Source organism: Macrobrachium nipponense, chromosome 13 (genome assembly GCF_015104395.2).
Source record: "Macrobrachium nipponense isolate FS-2020 chromosome 13, ASM1510439v2, whole genome shotgun sequence".
Taxonomy (NCBI): domain Eukaryota; kingdom Metazoa; phylum Arthropoda; class Malacostraca; order Decapoda; family Palaemonidae; genus Macrobrachium; species Macrobrachium nipponense.
This window is the reverse complement of record NC_087206.1, coordinates 6,316,827-6,339,326: the sequence shown is the minus strand read 5'-3', so window position 1 is coordinate 6,339,326 and position 22,500 is coordinate 6,316,827. Positions and strand designations below refer to the sequence as shown.

Below are 22,500 nucleotides of genomic sequence, written 5' to 3'. Positions count from 1 at the left end.
AACACTTGTCAGATACTCCCTTCCTGCACTCGCATTTAATATCACGATGAAAACAATAATATCTAAAAAGGAGAAGAAGAAATTATGATAATCGTAAAAACAGGAATGAAAATATGATAAATTCTTCGTAATACAACATGACGTCATAATGACGACTGGAAAATGTTTTATTTAATTAGTAAACATAAAGAAAGTTTATAAGATCTGGACACTTTCAAAACAATGTTATAGCATTCGAGGAAAAACTACGAGAGAGAGAGAGAGAGAGAGAGAGAGAGAGGAGAGAGAGAGAGAGAGAGGAGTGGCGTTGGCATACGTGCCCAGTCTGATCAACCTCGGAAATACTTCAGACACCTTCGTATGGGAAAACACATCCTGAGAAACGTGCACAGTCCATTATCCTTTAATGTCCACTGCATTATCTATCGCACATATTAACAGAAAGCCGAAGAGTAACCTTGCAACATCGCGCCAGCAAGCAAGCATGGGCTGGCATAAGGCCAGCTACGTTTGACAACTCAGGAATCACTGGTCGTCGAGAGTAGTCACGGTCTAGGTCTAGTTTCTCTCTCTACCGTGAGGCTCGTGGCTTCCTCTCGTCGTTCAGTTCTGTGGTGGGTTACGTACGTAGTACGTCTTTCTGTGGGGTTTGATAATTGCTAGAGTGAGTGATGAGGTTGGTGTCGTATCTTTGATCAAACGCTAGATGTCTCTGGTGCGTTAGGAGACTCGACTACTGTGATCCCGTAAGATAAAGGGAATGGAAAAGCGAGTGCGTCAAAACAGAAAGCATTCAAGGCATAGTGCTATAAAGGGTATAGCAAGAAAATAATATTTTACCTAAGGTAAGACAAAGCAGAGGAAAGTAGGCAAGAGAAGGCTTTCCACATATTACCACTTTTCAAGATTTCCGTCAACTCTGTTTAATAACGAAAGGGAGAAATGCTAGTCTTGCGTGGCAGTGCATCAGTACAAGAAATCATTTTCTGTTCTCAGGTCACATATACCCCATCATTATCCAAGTTCCGGGAAGACCTTAAGATAATTATTACATCACGCAGCTCGTTTACTGAGTTTAAAGGGACAAAAAAAACTGGTTTGGTCTTACAAGTTTAAAGTTAATCGATTCTGTACCAAGGGTTAAAAGTTTATCTCTAGAAGTGTGTCTAAACGTTTTAAAGCCTCTCTCTCTCTCTCTCTCTCTCTCTCTCTCTCTCTCTCTCTCTCTCTCTCTACTATATATATATATAATATATATATATATATATATATATATATATATATATATATATATATATGTGTGTGTGTGTGTGTGTGTGCGTATAAACACACACACACACACACACATATATATATATATATATATATATATATATATATATATATATATATAATAAGAGAGAGAGAGAGAGAGATGAGAGAGAGAGAGAGAGAGAGAGAGAGAGAGAGAGAGAGAGACGAGTGTAACTAATTAAATTGCACTAACTGAATTTGTTATATGTTTCTTCATAAATGTAAGATTCACTTGTTTCATAAACTTTAAGAAAATATTGTATTCGATATGTCATTACTTCGTTGGAGTCATTAAAATGGATATAATAAATTGCTGGACATTTCTTTTAATTTGCAATGATAATTTCTTTTAGATTCCCAATACGAATTATAAAAAAAAACAAAAAAAAAAACTTTGATATTAGCTCCTAATATACGCTAATCGGCCTTCAAAATTTACTAGTTTTGTGTACATTACCTTTTGGAAGACTAAACAAAGTTGAAATTGTTTTAGCAAATTTTCTTGTCTTAATGTTTAGCGATGACAAATTGGCAAGAATTGAACACTCTAGCCTTTATCAAAAGAAGGTGAAACGAATATATGAATTTCAGATCTTTGACTCCTGTATATATAGTGACCCATAAGCTAAGGGATTATTTAGAAACGAATAAGGAGACTGGGTTGGACCACTGAATCTGTTATGAATGATGGCAAAGGATTGATTGATTGAATATAGAAATTAGGCCAAAGGCCAAGCAGATGGAAGAAAGAGGATATGAAAGGGGTTACAGTAAAAGAAACGCAAGGGGTTCCGGCTAGGGGCCTAAGGCGCGCTGCAGAGAACCTTAAGTAATGCCTACAGTGCACCGCATGAGGTGCACTGGCGGCACTACCCCCTCTACGGGGTGATAGCAAGGGACCTATATATAGACTAACTTTATATGCCTCAAAGTTATCTTTCTTGGATTGCTAGCGATAAGATTTGACCTAATCTGCTGTTAATTCATTGAGATCAGAACGAAGTCACCACAATAAACGGAAATTTTCATCGCAGTTTATCATTTTGATTAAACTTCAACTGATCTCACACAAGCATATAAATACTGATAACAAATCCATCTTTCTTCTTTCGCAGAGGAAAGAGCCAAGATGGATCCAGAAAGTCGACCTTTGAGGGGTCCGGGAAAGGTAAGTTCACATTCACGGTGGGAGGTTTCGGACTGAAACGAATTTTCACCAAGACTAAGTTCGTCTGCAAATCATTGTGATACGAATGACAAGATTAAATGTTTAAATTTTCTATAATAATCATTAACATTGTCATCATCATCATCTTACAACAACAACAATAATAATAATAATAATAATAATAATAATAATAATAATAATAATAATAAGAATAATAATAATAATAATAATAATCAATAATAATAATAATAATAATAATAATAATAATATTTGATCAAATATAATGGCAGAATTAGAGAGTTTATTTTATACAGAATTCTGCCATATATTTAATAACATGTTTGAAAGGTGTGTTTCCAGCATACATAATAATAATAATAATAATAATAATAATAATAATAATAATAATAATAATAATAATAATAATTATTATTATTATTATTATTATTATTATTATTATTGTGATGTCAATGTAAATGATATTAGAATTCCATGCACACTATAACTTGTATATGTGTGTGTATATATATATATATATATATATATATATATATATATATATATATATATATATATATATATTATATATATATATATGCAAGAACTTGAGAGAACCTGCTCGATTCTTCTCATCAAACATAGGGAAGGACAGATATGGAGAGAATCGAGCATGTTCTCGGAAGAATTCTCTTATTTTTTATACATTTTTAAAATATACTTTTACATTTACATCATTGAGGATTTCTTTCACCATTTTGTGTGGCTCATGTGATTATTATTATTATTATTATTATTATTATTATTATTATTATTATTATTATTATTATTATTATTATTATTATTACTTTGTTGTTTAAGGTCCACAATAATATACTGATGGTAGCAGTAGTAGAATTTTATAAACTGCTACCATCAGTGTATTGTTGTGGACATTAAAGAACATTACTTGTGCCCTCGTAATTGAGATTTCTTCCCATTATCATCATCATTTTCATTATTTCTAGGCACCTGCCTCCGACAAGCTCAAAGCCACACAACAACAAGTCGACGAGGTGGCAGACCTCATGAAGGACAACCTCATTGGGATCATGGAGAGAGGGGAGAACCTCGATGCCTTAGAGGAGAAGGCGACTAACCTGTCCGTAAGTCATACAGTCGTTTTGAATAGAATAAAACAGAATAGAGAGTTTAGGCCAAAGGCCGAGCACTGGGACCCATGAGAATATTCAGTGCTGAAAAGGAAATTCAGAGTAAAAACGGTTCAAAAGGCGTAACATGAGGGAAACTACAATTATTTTCGGTGGCATCAACTGTGGATATTTATCGTCAGGTTTAAAAAACAGACTATATTAGATGATGCCGGCATTATATGCTGTCATATTGTGTTATGGATCCATTATAAAACTTTTGGTTTATTAAAGCTATGGATTTGCTTAATAACAGTTTTGGTGGATTTAGAGGAATCTGGAAGCCTCTAAATTCCTTTGGCACAAAAAGGAAGACAATACTAATAAAATACTTCAAAACAGCTAGCTCAGAGGAAAAGCACTATAATGACTCATTTAAACAAGTAATTGAAAGCAAAAAGAGGGGTGAAGAAGATAGGGGAACGAAGAACAAATATACTGAACGTTATGCCCCTTCTACACAAGGGGCAAATGCACGGCGGGCAGACACTGTTACCAATTTTGTGGGTGGATGGCGATCACGAGTGTGGTCCAAGTCATATATAGTTCGCCTGTCTGTGCCTACTGCCTGCCTTAGACTATTTGATCTGGTAACACTGTCTAAAAGCGAGAGACTTGTGGTCAAATAGGAGCGCCCGTCGTGTCTCTCCCCCTCGTGTGGAAGGGGGCTTAAATTAGCCTGTGAAGAAACAACTTTGTAAATATGATTCAACTTGACCTTGCATTAATGGCGACTAACTAATGCACACACGCACTTCTTCGCAACAGACAGCAGCTGCCCAGTTCGAGAAGACTTCGTGTCGCTTGAAGAAGAAGTTCTGGTGGGAAAACCGGAAACTCAAAATCATCATAGGAACTACGATCGTCTTAGTGATCGCCATTATTATTATTGTCGTCGTGGCTGTGATATTTGCCTAAGAAAGACGGAAGGGGGTGGGGAGACTAGACCCCGGTTTCCAATTCTACAAACGTCGCCAGGCCTAGCGGCTTTCAAATTGCCAAAGTGTGTAGAGTACAGCTACACTTCGAGTAAGTTAATCAGGGCAGCAGTGTGTATATGTATAAGTTATATAAGATCTCGTATTTTGAAATAAAGTTAAATTTTTATACATCTTGTGTTTTTATGGGTGCTACTCATATTTACTGTATGTACACACACTCACATTAGATACATACATATGGATGTGTGTGTATGGGTTCATTTATAAAAATAGATATAGATGTAATTTATATGTAAAAATATGTATATATATATATATATATATATATATATATATATATATATATATATATATAGATATATATATATAGATAGATAGATAGATAGATAGATAGATTATAGATATTATATATGCCAGATTTCATTCATATTCATTCATTTTATAATCAGAAAAGGTCATAACTTGAATTTCGAACTTAGAGAGAGAGAGAGAGAGAGAGAGAGCAAAGGTAGGTTAACAGGAACCTAGGCTGGAAATGTTATGACTTAGGTAAGTGCTTCAGTCATCTGAATTTGCTTTCTATTTACTTACCAATCTTCTCATTGAAATAGAAATTATAATAATTTAATTATATGAAGTACATAGTTACAGAGAAATTTACGAACGCGGCGTCATTTCAATTAGTCCCGGTGGATATAAAAAAATACAACCTGTAAGATTAATATGGAACGTCATTTTTTTTTTGTCCACTGTTAATATTTTAAATCCTGTCAGTTTCCCAAGCCGATATTTCCTACATTTTCGTAATGTGATGTTTAGACAGTCAAAGATGGTAAACTGCTCCCAGCTATAAACTATACTGTTACCTTTATGTATTTATGCCTGCATAGTACACGTAACGTGTGATGTGCCAATTAGTTCATCTATATTCCATATTCTCAGCTGAACTGTTAAATTAAGCCTTTTGTGATCCTCTACGTTATTTATTGCTGTATTTAATCTTTGAGTGTGTTGGCTGGTTCAGATGAAACCGGCCTTGTGCCAGCACTGGCTCTTGCCCAGAAGTGACAAGTATTTGGGCTAAGGTGTTGAAGAGGATAAAAGGAGGTCGGATATGGTACTTCAGACACTGACCACTCACCAGGAAGTAGAGGAGGGTGAATATTGCTAAGTTCTCCTATGGAATTAGAACACAAAATTCAGGCCAAGGGCCGATCGCTGGGACCTTTGAGGTCTTCAGCTCTGAAAATAGTGTTCAGCTCATTATAGAATTTAGGCCAAGGGCCAAGCACTGGGACCTATGGGGTCATTCAGCTCTGAAATGGAAATTGATAGTGAAAGGTTTGAAAGGCGTAACAGGAGGAAAACCTCAAAGCAGTTGCACTATGAATCAATCGTTAGGAGAGGGTGGATAGTAATATGAAGAAAGAGAATATGAAGAGGAACAGCAAAAGGAAGGAAAGAGGTTGCAACTATGGGCCGAAGGAACGCTGCAAGGAACCTTCAGCAATGCCTACAGTGCATCGCGTGAACCACACTGACGGCACTACTTCGCTACAGGGAAGTTATCTTTTAAATAAGTCATTAATTAAACACAGAAAAAACTCGAGGTACGGATATTACAGACCAGTAAATTATTTTTAAAAAATTAATAAATAAACGTAACCAAGTGTCAAATCAAAACGCAAAATAAGGTCAGTTTTACTGTGAATTATTTTCCTTTATTTCTTTTTGGTTTGCAACATGACACATGCTTTGGGTAGTGATATTTCTGGTGCAAAAACTTATAGAATAATCATGTATGATATATGTGCCATTTCTAACACGAAGAAAAACTAAATTAATTGAATTAATTTGAAAAAAATGTTATATTGATACAAAGACAACCGCTTTATTCCTATTACAATATGTAAATGCTTTCTAAAGGTTTTGTACTGAATTTTCAGGTTTTCATAATTTAGAGCAAGTTCTTCTTTGCTCGACGCAATTGTACTGTACATTTTGTATTTGACTAAACAATTCCCAAGTATTACTGTATTTCAAAACCAAAGCTACAGATTATTCACGAACTGAAGTAATAGTGAGAGCAACAAAATAAAGTTAGTGATAACATTATGATGAGCTGCAGTACTATTCAGAACGCTGTTTACGTATTCATACTTCACCAGACATGTGAGGTTCGAGTTCAACAATATTATTATTATTATTATATTATGTTAGTCAGAAGATGAAACTTATTCATGAGGAACAATACCACAGGAGCCATTCACTTGAAATTCAAACTTCCAAAGACTATGGAGTTCATTAAGAAGAAGTAAGAGGAGGTGAAAGGAAATACAGAAAGAAGAGATCCCACTTACTAGAAAAGGAAAAAATTTAATAAATCAATTAATACAGAAAATTGTAGTGGAATGCAAGTATTCGAGTATTAATGCATTGCACTTTCGCTTCCACCTCTGAAGTTCGCATTGCACATCCTCTGCGAGGCAGATCCATAGATGACCTCTGGAACTGAGAAGTTCGACAGCGAGGCTAAGCAATGACTGCATATTGGTGCAGCTGTACAGCAAATCTGGTTGCTCAGACCAATGTTTGCATCATTTGTTTGTTTGTATGGTATTTCCACGTTGTATGGAACCAGTGGTTATTCAGCAACGGGACCAACGGCTTTACGTGGTTTCCGAACCACGTCGAGAGAACTTCTTTCACCAGAAACATACATCACTGACGCCTCAATGGAATGCCCGAGAATCGAACTCGCGGCCACCGAGTTGGCAGGCCAACGCCAAGCCGACCATGCCACTGAGGCGCTTGTTTGCATCATTTGCCTACTTCATGTCAAGTTGGTTAAAAACAGTCTCAGTGGTTTGTCTTCATAATAACCTTGTGAGATCCCAGATCCCATAAGTCAAAATCTCAGGTAAAAAAAAAATAAATAAATAAAATGGTCACACAAGTAGTTGCCTAACTTGCAAAGGTATCCAAGACAGAATTCTGAATTGCTTGGGGGGAAATTAAAAGTGAAAAGTGCCAAGATGAAAGTGATAGATTTATTTGGTGAAACGAATTTCATGGTGCAATGGATTAATACTGCATGCCAAGCTTACACGGTATCATGATTATAAAATTAGCATGTGCATCTTTATGCATTATTACAGCCCGGGCTGACATTTGCATTAAAAATAAAATTTTCCTTTCTTTCTCTCTTTCTCTGTGATGAACAGTCTAACAATTTTAAGTACTTTGCGCATTAAACTCGACATTTCCCATTTTCATGGATTGATATCGTAGCGTATACGATAAATTCATCTTAAAAAAAAAATACTCTAATGTGAAAAAGTTTCAAATAAAGCGAGACAAAGTCATTAGAACGCTGTGAATGAACAGTAAAACCTACTCCTAGAGATAAGTGAGCACACGATGTCTCCTTGATCTTGGATCATCTGTAAAAGTCGCTTGCACAGTCATAGTCAACCACACAGTCATCTTTATAATCTCTCACCTTACAAACACCACAGCTGCGACCGGGACCGGTGGCCACGCCAGAACCATAAATGATCACATTCCCGGTAGTAACATCTGGTTCTTTGAATACGAATTTTCCCAACACATCTGCAACGTCGCCTAACACGAGAGGAAGGCAGAAAAGTAACGCCATGAGTCGGACGAAAGCAGCCCTTGGGACAGCCATAGTTGCCAGGATGGTTGAATGGCTTCCTGCCAGTCAGCTACTTCGAAAACGAGGCTGGGATCTCTTCGAAATAACTAGAAATGGACCGGAGGGGATGAGAAATCTACAGGAGTGAGGAGTGGGTCTCGATAGCGGTCAGTTCGACTAGATCGACTTCTGAAGTTCTTGGATGTAGATGGATCCTCTTCTTCGTAAAGGTAGTGCGTTCTCCTACTAAGGCTTTTAGCAACAACGTTCTTTATTTATTGTCTATGTGTCACTGAGATGGCAGACGATATCAGGCTTTATACCAGGATCCTACTTTACACATAGACATCTACGTATGGCTATGGTACCTTCGAAAGTTAGAACCACGCTTGCGTTTGCTTCCCGCGAGTTCTTCTGAAGCCTATGAAGCAGAAGCACGCGGGTTTTCTCGTATCAATTGTGGAGGAGAGAGAGACTCGCCGCTGCTTTTATCCGTTTCAGAGGCGGGATGTGCATGACCAAACAGGATTCGATTAATTGATACGTTACAATCGCAATCGTTTAGGGAGGGCTCCCGTGCTGGTGGCTGCTGTGTCACGCACGACAGAGAGTAACAATTGACCAAATCATTAAAATCCTGCTGTCCTCATTGCAATTATTAGGCATGCTCAAAGCAATTTCAAGTCACGGAGAGAGAGGTTACCGACCGGATACTGTAGGAAAGGGAATTTTACCTATACATACAATGAAAATGATTAGCTACTTCTAAAAAATTATCTTCAAGTTAATAACAGCCTTCAGTCCGGGTTGGCTGAGGGACACGTGGTGAGCAGGTCAAATTTCCATGAAAATTTTTATTAGTGCATATGTTGTTAATGTAACGAGGTTGAGGTTTTGAGTATCATATTTCATACTACAAACATAATCACGAACAAATGACGTGTCAATATTAAAAAAAAATTGAAGCCCGGTTATTCTGAGCGCATTATAGTATTGTTATTATGTTTCTTTCCCTCTTTCTTCTCCCTAACACCCCCTCTACTCTCCCTCTCTCTCTGTCACACTCTACCCCACCCTGACCCCCTTTAGTGCCATTGATGTCTAATCCCCACAGTATTCGATAGCAAGTCATATTTAGTACGTATACCGAATATCGAAAGTCATTATTTACTACGTATATCGAAAATTAGGTATGATAAATTCGTAACGATGCTAAGACTACGGGCTGAGCCAGCCCCGTTTCGGGGAAGGCGCCCCGCCCCCTCCGGCACCTTTGTTGCCTTTTGTTGTTTGAAACCCCATTATAAACCATCTTGGCAGGAGGGGTCCCCACTATAACCCTGCCAAGTTTGATGGCCATCGGACCAGTCTTTTGACCGTGATTGAATGACAGACGGACGGACAGACATAACGCCCATTATAATATATAATATATATATATATATAATAATATATATATTATATATATATATATATATAATATATTATTCTTTATATATATATATAATATATATATAATATAATTATAGAAAGAGAAAGAAGGAATAGCTAAACAGAATCGGGATAATAATAATCCAAAAAAGTTAACAGGGAAGAAGCAAACCCTTTCTTTCGACCTCCAAGGTCTAAAGCGAATCCTCCTAAGAAGGATTATATCTGCGGGAAGCATTTAATGGGACTTACATACCCGTAGATATGACAACTCTGCCTTTTCTACCTGGCCTCACCCGAGCTATCTTAGATAAGTAAACGCACTATAGTGGCCGAAGGGACGCCGCAGGGAACCAGTTTGGGTCTGGTACTTAACAGAAGTAAGATTTCCTTCTGTTAATAATATATATATATATATATATATATATATATATATATATATATATATATATTTCCTTCTGTTAATAATTTTATATATATATATATATATATAAAATTATTAACAGAAGGAAATCTTACTTCTGTTAAGTGGCCGACCCAAACTGGTTCCCTGCGGCGTCCCTTCGGCCACTATAGTGCGTTTACTTATCTAAGATCGTTCGGGTGGGGCCAGGTAGAAAAGGCAGAGTTGTCATATCTACGGGTATGTAAGTCCCATTAAATGCTTCCCGCAGATATAATCCTTCTTAGGAGGATTCGCTTTAGACCTTGGAGGTCGAAGGAAAGGGTTTGCTTCTTCCCTGTTAACTTTTTTTATTATTATTATTCCCGATTCTATTTAGCTATTCCTTCTTTCTCTTTCTATAATTATAGATACTCTGAATGCCCTGTTGGCTCCGGTGTTTGGACTCGAGACATAAATTCATAAGTCAATTGATGTATTATGCCCTTAGAAACATTTTCATCAAAATCATCCAAGTCAGTCACAGGATTCACTTTCCCTTTTCTTTTTTGAAACACTGGAGATTCCACTATATTTCCCGCCTCTCTTGCTTCCTTGTTAAGTCTACAAATAGTCATTTCTGACACTTTTGTTGCTTCAGATGTTCTCTGGATAGCCTTCGAAACATCAGTTACAGGACCCTCATTATGTTTTTATAAAATGAAGTATTTTAGGAAATTATAGACTATTTCCTTGGCCTCAGGTGGTGGGTGAAGACGTTTACGGGAGTCACTTGGGCTGGGCTGTCCATGCTTTTCACAGTGGGTGATTGAGAGCGAGTGTCCTTTAATGATATTGACCATGACCTATTAAATCCTCTTAAAATTCATAGGTCCCCTAAACTCAGATCTGGCATCGCCGGGGAAAAAATATGCCATATCTTCATTTTCATTAATGAAACAGGTTTTAACGAAGAATATACGAAATAAGATATATTCAAAATATCTGACGCAAACAAAGAACCACATTTCAAGAAATGAAAACTATTTCAATAGACTCCATGAAGCTAATATGATTACCATAACATGAAAGTTGGAAACGTATGATATCTGCACAAGCCACACCACAGCGATCTTAGAAAAGTAAACGCACTATAGCTGCAACCCTTTACACATTCATTTTACTCTACCTGCATTCATATTCTCTTTCTTCTATATGACACTCCACCCTCTTCTAACAGTCTCATTCATACCATTTCATATTCCATTCCATTGCAGAAGGGTCCTCGTTCAGAAAGAGACATCTGGACGGATGTTATAGAATAGGATGGAATAGAATGTCGAATTTAGGCCAAAGTCATAGAGCTGGGACCTATGAGGTCATTCAGCGCTGAAACTGCAATTGACAGCAAATTGGAAGGTTCAAAAGGTGTAACAGGAGGAAAACCTCGTAGTTGCACAACTAAAAAAATTGTGAAGAGAGGGTGGAATGTGAGATTGAAGGAAAATATGAACGAAGGCACATTAATAGGACTGAAATGAGTTGCAGCTATAAAGGGGTAATAACCGGTGTTCATTTCGATAAATTTGCCTTCGTTTATAAGGAATATTTACTGTACTGGAACAAATTGCATTTTTTTTTGTCACCATATCCTTCCATTGAGAGCCTGTCCATCGCCACAGTGCTTTTGATATTGCATGTAATTTCGGTTGGAGAAAATTATGATTTGACGACAAACATGGTTGCTGTTTGTCAAGTATGACATCGTGTCTATTCGTATGACGATTGTTTTGCGAGTCACATCCTGGTCCTGGAACGGATAAATAAGAGATGCAGCTCTATTTTCCCTTTATAGAATCGGCAGAACTTGAACAGCAAGGGTTGGCGTGGTTCTAGCCTCAATAGGGCATCGTAGCAGTTGATATATTTGTGCGTGAATATCCACGATCTTGCTCTATCGAAACTTTTGGAGACTTGAGAACTCGCTAATCAACGCAAGGAGAATCGTCATTTAATCCAAGAGCAGCTTCAGAGCCAGGAACCGAGTTTGAGTTCAGCACCTAGTACGAGCAGTGTAGTGACTGAAGGACCACTACAGTCTTCGGAAGAGGATCCCTAGGAATCAGAACAGGTTTCCCAACTTGAACCTCATCTGTTAACTCATTCTGGGTACTTCGTTGTCCCCTCTGATTCATTTCCTACCGATTCGAAGGGTCGTTGTCAGTTTTCAAAGATTGAGATTGCCAGGAAGACCTTCGGCCTACTAGAGAATATGGCTGCCCCCAGAGCTCCATTCGTCAGGCAGATGGCTTCTCTGCTTTGCCTCCTCATCCTGCTGAGCGAATGCAGGGATTTGTCGGCGAAATCCATCTCAACTACTGATGTTATAGGACAAACCGATTTTATAGAAGCAACCGCAGTTCCCGTGTATTGCAGAGGGCTTTGCCGTGTGAGGAATTACAGGGATGATTGTGTGATTGACTGGGACTGTGTGGGTAAGCTTTTGTTAGTGTCATACTAGACAAATATCATTCCGGTTGATGTTATGATGTGTAATCTATGAAAAAGTGTCCTGATTTGTTATGCACTAATGTCGAAATTATTCTGCAATGTTCAAAGATTAAAAATTCACCTTGGAATCATATTGCCAAATCTGATTGAACAGTACTTCATTGTGTCACAATCATTAATCTTGTCAAGTAAAATCATAAGTTTCATCCTGGTATTTTTCCTTCAGCTTTCCTTAAGCAATTTTGAAGTCTGTCATGGATACCTTTGCATAATGGACTCCCCGGGTTCATTATGAAAACTAAAAACCTTAGTCATTTCCAGTCTTGTTTTGACTGAGGCAACATAAGTTAACTTGACGAAAACGCGGGGCACCACTGATGAATAATTAGCAAGAATATCCAGTGAAGTCTAAGCATGAAATATAATAGCATTACTTTTGAAAAACTTTACAGCTGGTCATAATTATTAATAAAGGGTCATGTTGCTCCACTAGGGAGATGGAGCTTGTGAATAATAATCTTTCATGTGTGTAGGTTTGGTTTTGAAATGTTTTTTGAAATGTTTATCACACGAACTGCTTTCAACTATCAAAACGATAGACTTAATACTTAAAACTTTGGGTTTGCAAAAGAAATTGTCGCACTTTACCAGATAAAAACAACAGAGTTTATATTCTAAAGTGTGTAAGATAAATTAATGTGTTCATTTTTTCACTACGGTCCCATCAGAAACCTTTTTGGAATTTACATTGAATATTTTCTTAATTTCTATTTGAAATTTATAAAGTAAATCCAAAATGAAGTGTATTTTACTCTAGCAATTATAATTGATATTATGTCGACTCTGAAGGAATAAACCTACAAAATGGGGTACTATACAGACCATAATTCGTGTAGAAAGGTATGATAAGTGCAATCAATCTAGACCAGTGGTTCTCAACCTTTATATGACCACGCCCCCTCTAAGAGTCGGTCCTTCCTTCCACGCCCCCCTTGCATATGTGAGTAAAATTCAAAATTCCCTCCCAGTCTAGAAAAAAAAAATGAGAAAAAGAAAGGGTTTCCAGGGATAGGGAGGGAGGTCAACAACTACAAAACACTGTCAGCCCAACGAGCCTAACTAGAGTAATAAACTCTAGGAAAGTAACGTTTATAAAGCGATACTTTTGCATTTTTTCATAAACCTCTGAATATTAGTTTAGAAAATTTTTGTATTCATTTTTCCCCAGGGCTCGTGCCTCCCCTGGAAATTGCTGATGCCCTTCCTAGGGGGCGCGCCCCCCAGGTTGAGAACCACTGATCTAGACTCTCCATCGCCACCCATTCATGAAAGTTACTCACAAAAGTCCAAACTCGCCTTTAAATTATTTTCCTTTACAAATCCACAATTATGTCAATAAATTGTATCACTGGGAAAGTTTGAAATTATAACCTTTCAACAAAGACTTCTAATTAAAAGGAATTTTTTAGTGTTAAATAGTTGGGAGATAGAATTTAGGACAAAGACCAAGCGCTGAGTCCTGTGTGGTCATTCATCGCTGAAAGGGTTATTGACAGTAAGGTGCTTTGAAAGGCCTAACAGAAAGAAAACCTCGCCATTGCACTATGAAACAAGAGTTAGAGGGGGTGGAAAGTCAGGTTGAAGAAAGAATACGGACGGAGGTATAGTAATACGACAAAAGGAATGAAAGGGGTTACTGCTGGGGACCGAAGGGACGCTGCTAGCATTAAGTGAAACGCGAATCATACTAGACATTCAGCCAAACTACACTGATTTAAGTTGTGTGCCACTGAACACAGATACTTGCATAGGAATCAAGACTCCATAAATGTTTAATATTACTCACAGTGGTGTTACGTAGAACTGCGATTCAATATTCTAATATGAGCTTTTATCACGGAGATTCATCTTGCAGAAAATAAGATATCAAATGGATTTAGCTTTCCTTTGTGTACATGCTGAAAATAAACTCGAAAGATTTTTTCAGTTTTCTTTTGTATGATAATCAAAGAAACAGACTAATATAAACGTCCTTGTTTTCTTGGTAAACTTATTTCATTTCGGGGTCAAATATCTATCTAATAGTTACCTGAATCAACCACTTATAACGCAGTCTAGCAGATTTCCTGATCTCATACGAAAGACTCGAAGCTTTCCAAGGGCAAAACAGACGCTTGGCGGTTTGTGGCTAAAAAACAATAAAAACAGTCAATGTGTGTTTATTTTAAGAGTTTAACAAAACAAAGACTCCATAGCAGATAGGATTACATCATGAATATTTATATAAATTCCCTCTATACTGAGACCCCCACACAATATTGTTTTATAAGATTAATATTGCAAAACTAATAACAAGGAATATGAAATAATAATTAGAGTTTATCACACGCTCCGTATGCTCTTGTATACTAACTGATGTAAGCAAGCATACTAGCACACATATTAAGTAAACGATGAGGCTTATATTAATGGGTTGTGTTTTTTAGGAATTGTAAACTACAAACATCTGAAAGCGAAATGCAGAAAAATCACCATCTTTTTTTCACCACGAGTAAATGATCAAAATAGCTGAAATTGAGGCATGAAAATAGATTTGGGAATGCTTCAATATCTTTTACAACAAAAAACAAAAATATTTTGGAACAAAAATTTGTGATTCACTCTAATTTACGTCTTGTAGTCTCTCTCTCTCCCTCTCTCTCTCTCTCTCTCTCTCTCTCTCTATCTTTTTTAAGTCAAATTTGCCAACAAATGTAGAGCTCGTTCATGGTGCAATTTTTTTCCTTCTTAGTGATGAAAAAAGATAGTTTGATTTCCACTCCCATTCTTTCAAGTGTAGATTCTCTTAAGTGAAGAGTATTATTCATAGCCGTGACCATTTCATAAGGACGTTTTCTTCAGTCAGGCGAGAGCTGGAGATTTAGGCGAGTTAAGCATTGGAACACTAACTCAAACCTCGGTTAGTATAAAATGCGTCTTCAGGGAAATTATATTTCTTTTATCTTCTAAGAAACACCCTAAATAAGCTGGAATCTTTTTCCCTTAAAAAATTGCAATTTACGACCTTTTAAATGACTTGAATAGCAAGCTATAAATCTGTTTCATACGCACGTAAATGCATGCATGCATACAAGCCCATAAAATTATACACGATGCGGTAAAAAAAAAAAAATGGTATTCCACAATAAGTATACCTTATATTGAAAAGAAATTCTCCTCAAAATCATACTGATGCACGCAAACGGCTTTTCCTCATTAAGTATACACACACACAACCTCTATGACACTGCTGCCTTGACACATCATACGATGAAACTGGTCGCGCTGAAGAGCAGCAACGTCGTTTTCTAGCTGCTAGGAGCAGCAGTGACGGCTTTGGTCGGACCAGGGAATGGAGTCGTCTCCCCGCCACCCCCTCCCCCTCCTCCAGTGGGGATGCCCACCGTCAGGACGATGATGAGGATGATGACGACAGCGGCGATGACTCCCATGATGAGCATCATCTTCAGGTTCTTCCACCAGTACTTCCTCTTCAGGCGAGAGGAGGTCGTCTGGAACTGCGACGCTGACATCTGTTCGTAAGGCGGACATGGAGATCAGTTTTAGTGAAAGGCCAAGCACTGGGACCTACGAGGTCATTCAGCGCCGGAAAGAATATTGAGTAGGTAGGTTTGGAATGTGTAACAACCTCGCAGTTGCACAAGTAATTGTTAGGAGAGGGTGGATAGCAAGATGGAACGCTGAATATGAATGGAGGTACAGCAAAAGTAATGAAAGGGGTTGCCGCTAGCGGCCGAAGGGACGCTGCAAAGAACCTACAGTGATGCTATGCGGTCACCGACGGCACTATCCCCCTACGGAAAAGATGGCCTTATGCCAGCATAGGTTCATGCTTTGGAGAAGCCCGTAATGCACAGATCAGTTGGCGTCAGTAAGGGAAAATTTTATCATTTTGGTATCATTTTCTACGACGTGCACCGAATAGAATAGCTACCCTCTCCTTTTAATAGTTTCATTATATGTGAGGGACTCGTATTCACCTATATTTAATCCAATCCAGTTTTGTGAGGTTTAATTATGTCATTATCATTCGAGCCTTAGTATAAGCTAATGACCCAATAACTGTGAAACCAGACTATAAAACAAATATAAAGTCATAGCTACATCATAGCAAGGTATGTCATCTATTGCTATACAATTCAGGAAAAAAAACATGTTTTAGTTTCGTTACTTCATCACAAACAAAACCTCGAAAAAAATAGTACTATGAACCGAGGAGCAACTCACACTCAAGTCGTTCGCTCTCTGGTCTAACTTGCTCAAGTTTTCCTCCCTCTCGATAATTCGTTCGACGTTGGTCTTCATGATGCCCACGACCTCGTTGACCTGGCGCTGCGTGGCTTCCAGTTTGCTGGACGCGGCGGCCTGGAAATAGTAATACTAATAAAAAAGAAGAAACTGAGTTTATACAGTTGATGGAATGGTTATCTAAAGCTCTGAAGGCTATTCCAGCTATGATCTTAAACTATCAGTCTAACTTTCCGCATCATTAAGTACTATAGTGGCAGTTTCGTAATAACAATACTATGCAAGAAGAACGAAAAAAACACCATGTAAAATACCCTGTAAAAATATGAAATGGTTACCTAAGCTCTGAAGACTGGTCCAGCTATGGTCTTCGACCATGGGTTTAGCCCAGCGCTTCATTAAGTACTTTAAGTTTGATTTTCTTAATAATAAAACAAAAGGAGAAAACGAAAAAAAGCAACTTTGTAAAACTGTTTAAACAAGCTCTGACATGGTTAGTACTGAAGACGGGTCTAATCATGGTTTGAGACCATGGGCTAGTTCTGTCTGTCACTTAGTGATTTAAGTTAGTTTCGTAGTAATAATAGAAAAGGACAAAAACAATGTAAAACTATGTTTAAACAAACTATGACATGGTTATCTAAGTACTGAAGACGGGTCTAATCATGGTTTGAGGCCATGGGTCTAGTTCTGCCTGTCACTAAGTGATTTGAGTTAGTTTCGTAATAGAAAAAAAGTAAAACTATGTTTAAACAAACTATGACATGGTTATCTAAGCTCTGAAGACTGGTCTAATCATAGTTTGAGACTCCGCGTATCACTAAGTACTTTGAGATCGTAATAATAACAGAGAACAATAAAAACAAGAAACGACCAAGTAAAGCAAGCACCGAGATCGTCATCTTGAGCTCTGAAGACTGGTGTAATCATGGTGTTACACCACGAGTCAAGTTCTACGTATTACGAAGGGACTGTGACAATACGTATGTCATATGTCAAAGGTCAGATGAAAACGATCTTGAGAATATCGTAGTTTTGTCTTATTTTTTTCTTTCTTACTCACCCTTGCTGGGTCCCTCGAAGGTGGATTTTCCGGATCCATCATGGTTCAGTTCTCTGCAAAAGATTTTATCTATTTTAGAATTCTGGATTTTTTTTACATGGAATAAAAAGTAAATGATGCAAGATGGGGACTAAAATAAAAAGATTTAAACGCATTGTTTCGATGAATTTACTAGTGTGAAACAACACAATAATGTTTAGAATACTTTGTGATTCACGAATTCAAGCACCCCTTTATTTATGATCATTATTATTAACGATTATTGATTAAGCATTGTCGCCTTCTGGGGTTCGACTTGTTGTCTTGGGCACTTTTTTTTTCTTTTCCTAAATAAAAAATATATAGATAATGCCTTATAGTAATTTACATAAGATTATAGCTCATGGCTTACAGTAATTTCCAAACATTAAATTTCCTTTAAATTCGTCTATTTTCCAAGGCTTTGCCTGAAATTCTCGAGATTAACTTAGAATTAGAACATTATTAATGCAGGAATTGAACTGAATATAGAATTCAGACCAAAGGCAAAGCACTGGGACCTATGAGGTTATTCAGTGCGGAAATGAAAATTGACAGTAGAAGGTCTGAAAGGCGTAGCAGGAGGAAAACCTCAAAGCAGTTGCACTATGAAACAATTGTTAAGAGTGGGTGGAAAGCAAGATGAAGAAAGGAATTTGAAAGGAGGTAGAGTAAAAGGAATGAAAGGGGTTGCAGCTAGGGGCCGAAGGCACGCTGCAAAGAACACTAAGTAATGCCTACAGTGCACCGCATGAGGTGCACTGACTGCACTACCCTTAACGGGGGTTATCAATGGAGTCCTCTGCCAAGGACAGATGACAGATTTTCGGTGAATGTTCAGACTGACGATCGCCTTTATTCATTCTTCCAGGTCTCAAATGCTCGGCGAATGTCCCAAGCAACGTGAACACAATAACAGTTTATCTGTATACTTTGATATGTGAAACTAGCAAGGCGTTCGTTACAAGAGGTTTAGCGATATGCAAGGGATATCCTAAAGAGAGTTACTAAACGTTTGGACCATGTCATGCACACTGAGCTTCCGGTGATAACGTCACGAAACTACAACAATGCGTGTGTCTGTCTGTCTATATTTCACGCATCCTGTTGTGTGTGTAATCTAAGCATCCTGTTATCGCAGTCTTACTCGGTTATTAAAACTTCATCATATGCAAATGCGTAACTGGCATTCCATCTGTGGAGACCGATTTTTTTTTTTTTTTTTTTTTGTGGGCGGGGGGGAGTGGGTTGGGAGGCGCCAAAGAAAATGACAAAACTAATGTACAAATTCTGTAGTTAGTAAAATAGACTATTCTCGAATCTATATATCCCTGAAAATGAAGGAAATAAGAATATTAGTCATTAGTAAACCTGTAATTGAAATGATAGAACTCAATTTGCAATTCATTTTCAACTCTTACTGTATGCAAATTTATTAAATAATTTATCAAATATTATAATGTCAATTTTCTCACAACCATATATTCAACACTTGCCCCATTTCTGTCATATAGTTTTAATTTTCAACTTCAGTATAATATCCTTCTCGTGTAAATCAATCAAAATGGTGCACATCATCGGCACCACAAAAGACTTATGACATTCCAAAACCTCCCCCTCAGAATATCACCCATCCCATCCGCCCCCGTCCTCCCCTTCCTCATCTCCTCTCCCGTCTGGACCAGGATCCATAAGGATCCGCCCTGGACAAACTCTACGCAGCAGAGGCAACTTGCATAGCACTTACTCAAAACTGTAACTATAGTTTCAGTCTCTTCAAAAATAAGTTTGTAACATTAAGTTGGGTAAAAATATCGTGAACAAGCATCATGTCATCTGTGTTAATTTAAAAACCTGTAATTATATCCATTCATTTCTCAGCTCTATAGCGACGCCACTATTTCAGTCCGGAGATTTACTGCGCATAATGTGACACAATAAAATTAGTAATAGTGGAAAGATAAACAAAAACCTTCTCCATTAATAAGCAAACAATAAAATGATGACCAAAGATCATATTGTAACTTAAATGTTTGTTTTCTGTCGGACTGGCTTCATACAAATGCGGTCCTCGATAGAAAATCTTATTTAACATAAGCAATTTGGGCTTAAATAACTGGCAAATATCCTGAATACTTTATTTACTGAAGCATTCGCCCAATAAACATGAATTTACCGAATAAAATATAGACTCATGAAGGCTAAACTCACTCGAGTTAAGTTCTAGAAGTCCTTTATTCCTCAAACCGTTGGTTGTTTAAGCTAAGATGAAATGTATTAAGAACTCTAAATGAATTTCTCCTTTAATTTTGATATATTTCTGTGTATTTATTAAATGATTATTTCTTTAAATGAGTGAGCTCTCTTCTTTCTGTATTTCCCTTTACCTTCTCTTATATCCTATTAAGCGCCGTATTCTTCGGAAACTTTCATTTCAAGTTAATGTCCATTTTGGTGGGCTTGTTCCCCATATGAATAGGGTTCATATTCTGAATAATAATAATAATAATAATAATAATAATAATAATAATAGACTAAAGTCACTCAAGTATGGTCTCACTTCCGGCAGGCACTAGGAAAAAAACAACTACTCGAGCAGTACCGTCGAGGTTGTCAGCACCGTGTGGTAAGCGGCGCGCAGCTTGATGGACTCACGTAACCACTTTTTCATGTAAAATGTCGAATATGATCAAGGCTGCCGTTACGTGACGTCAATTAGTCAGTTGAAAGTGAAGACATTATTTTGCAGTTTTATTCTATTTATATATTTTTTAGATTTACAATATTTCTCGCTTCTTTCCCAGCGTTATTTCTTGTTCTATCAAAGCTTTCTAAACATATAAGCATAAACACAATGTCCCCTACACTCGAATTCTTCACGCTTTTTTGGATACGCTTGTCACTACTACAAAGCCTTGGATCCCAATGCAAGAATGTGATCCTTCTCGTGGTCAAATCGGTAGTGACCTTGTTCGCTCCGGATGAGGGTTCGAATCCTGTGACGGACATTTGAATGACTTCACATTCCTGCATTTTGGAGCTACGGCTTCGTAAATATGCAAGACAAAGATGTCTATTGAATGGAATAGAATACGGAGTTGAAGCCAAACGCTGGGACCTATGAGGTCATTCAGCGCTGAAAGGGAAACAGTGTATATCAAGGTTTTAAATGTGTAACAGCGGGAAAATCTTGCAGTTCCACGATGGAACATTTGTTAGAGGAGGGTGGAAAGCACGATGGAAGATAGAATATGAACGGAGGTACAGTAAATGGAATGAAAGGGGTAGCAGCTCGGGGCCGAAGGGACGCTGCAAAAAACCTTGTGACGTTGTGCACCACTAAACGTTTTAGTCGTTCAACATCTTTTATGCCTCATGGGTTCGTCAAATGGGCGGTTACGCGACCTTGAGGGAGTTTGCCATCAAATTTCCCACCAATACTGCCAACGTGGCACAAATTTTGACAGAATGCCAACTGTTAGGTACAGAATTTTGGAACGAAATGTCTGGAGAGACCTGAAAACAAGCCGGTGTGAAAGTCTAATGAGAGACAACGAAACACATCGATTCTCACGGGGAATTATTATTGGTCGTTATGAAGTGCCCAGACAAACTTTTTGGTCACAGACTTAAGTCCAGTCCATGCCAGTACACCAGGATACTGGTTAACGTGGGAACTGTGACAGCACACCAGGGAACTGGTGATATTACCGGTGATTTTGTTTGAAAACACAAACCATACAAGTGGCCCACAGGGCCTATTAGTTGGAAAATCAAAATTACAACATTTCCAGTGTTAAGAGATTTTCAAAAATATATCCAGTGGACTAAAGTATTGCTGGATGTGTCATAGCAGGGGGAAAAAATGGAGGGGAGGCGGGAAGGCGCTGTGGTACTGTAACTTGTGTAAATTAATTTTCTTTCCAACGCTCAAGAGTTAAACTCTGTAATGCTCTATACTCTTCATAGACTACTGTAATTCCAGATTATTAGCTTTCATTTCAATTAACTTTAAGACCTTCAACTTTTGTGCTGCTAATAACCCCTAGGGGCCATTGTATGTTTTGGTACAGATGCTCAACAGTATTATCCACTTCATGGATTTCCAATCCTGTGTAGAAAAGTTTTAAGCTTAGAACATGAAGCCTTTAGACTTTGAACAAATCGCCACAACAACCATCACACAAAACACATGAGGATATGGAGCCACACGACCATCACCCTTTAGAACGAACAATTGCATCACTTACAGTGTAGGTGAATGAAAACCAGGACTTCAGCAATTATCCTTAACAAGAGGAGAACTCACCTTCAAGTAGTATTATAGAAAACGTCCCCGCCTGAAAGCCCGGTAATCTATGCTGTTTAAAATAGATTTTCTAAAGTAGTACGACGATCACTGTTCCTCTTTTTCCAGCACCTTAGAAAATAGGGAGACATTCTGTCCCAAGGTCTAAAGCTTACTGTTCGCTCATACAAGAATAAGTCTAACACTTGCCACGCCGTTGGAGACGGAATTTCCGTTTGTCTGTTGCGTTGA

At 37.7% G+C, this 22,500-nt stretch overlaps 2 protein-coding genes across 9 annotated transcripts in view; one reads left to right on the top strand and one right to left on the bottom strand.

Annotated features, from left to right (window-relative positions):
• The window catches only part of LOC135225616 (vesicle-associated membrane protein 3-like), a 5,773-nt gene extending 1,016 nt beyond the window's left edge, over positions 1–4,757 (top strand). The window contains exons 1-4 of one of the 5 annotated variants that reach the window (XM_064264933.1): positions 438–623; positions 2,409–2,461; positions 3,466–3,603; positions 4,417–4,757. In XM_064264933.1, coding sequence (XP_064121003.1) covers positions 2,423–2,461; positions 3,466–3,603; positions 4,417–4,566 — 327 coding nt within the window. In that variant the 5' untranslated portion in view covers positions 438–623; positions 2,409–2,422 and the 3' untranslated portion in view covers positions 4,567–4,757. The other 4 variants (XM_064264930.1, XM_064264929.1, XM_064264932.1 and 1 more) reach the window with 4 other exon arrangements.
• A 10,017-nt stretch (positions 4,758–14,774) lies between these two features.
• Positions 14,775–22,500, bottom strand: part of LOC135225614 (vesicle-associated membrane protein 3-like) — a 19,042-nt gene continuing 11,316 nt past the window's right edge. For 3 of the 4 annotated variants that reach the window (XM_064264927.1, XM_064264924.1, XM_064264926.1), the window contains exons 2-4: positions 17,943–17,995; positions 16,859–16,996; positions 14,775–16,143 (exon numbers count right to left, since the gene is read on the bottom strand). In XM_064264927.1, coding sequence (XP_064120997.1) covers positions 15,919–16,143; positions 16,859–16,996; positions 17,943–17,984 — 405 coding nt within the window. In that variant the 5' untranslated portion in view covers positions 17,985–17,995 and the 3' untranslated portion in view covers positions 14,775–15,918. Of the gene's footprint in view, positions 16,144–16,858; positions 16,997–17,942; positions 17,996–22,269; positions 22,409–22,500 lie in introns of those variants that run through there. The other variant, XM_064264928.1, reaches the window with a different exon arrangement.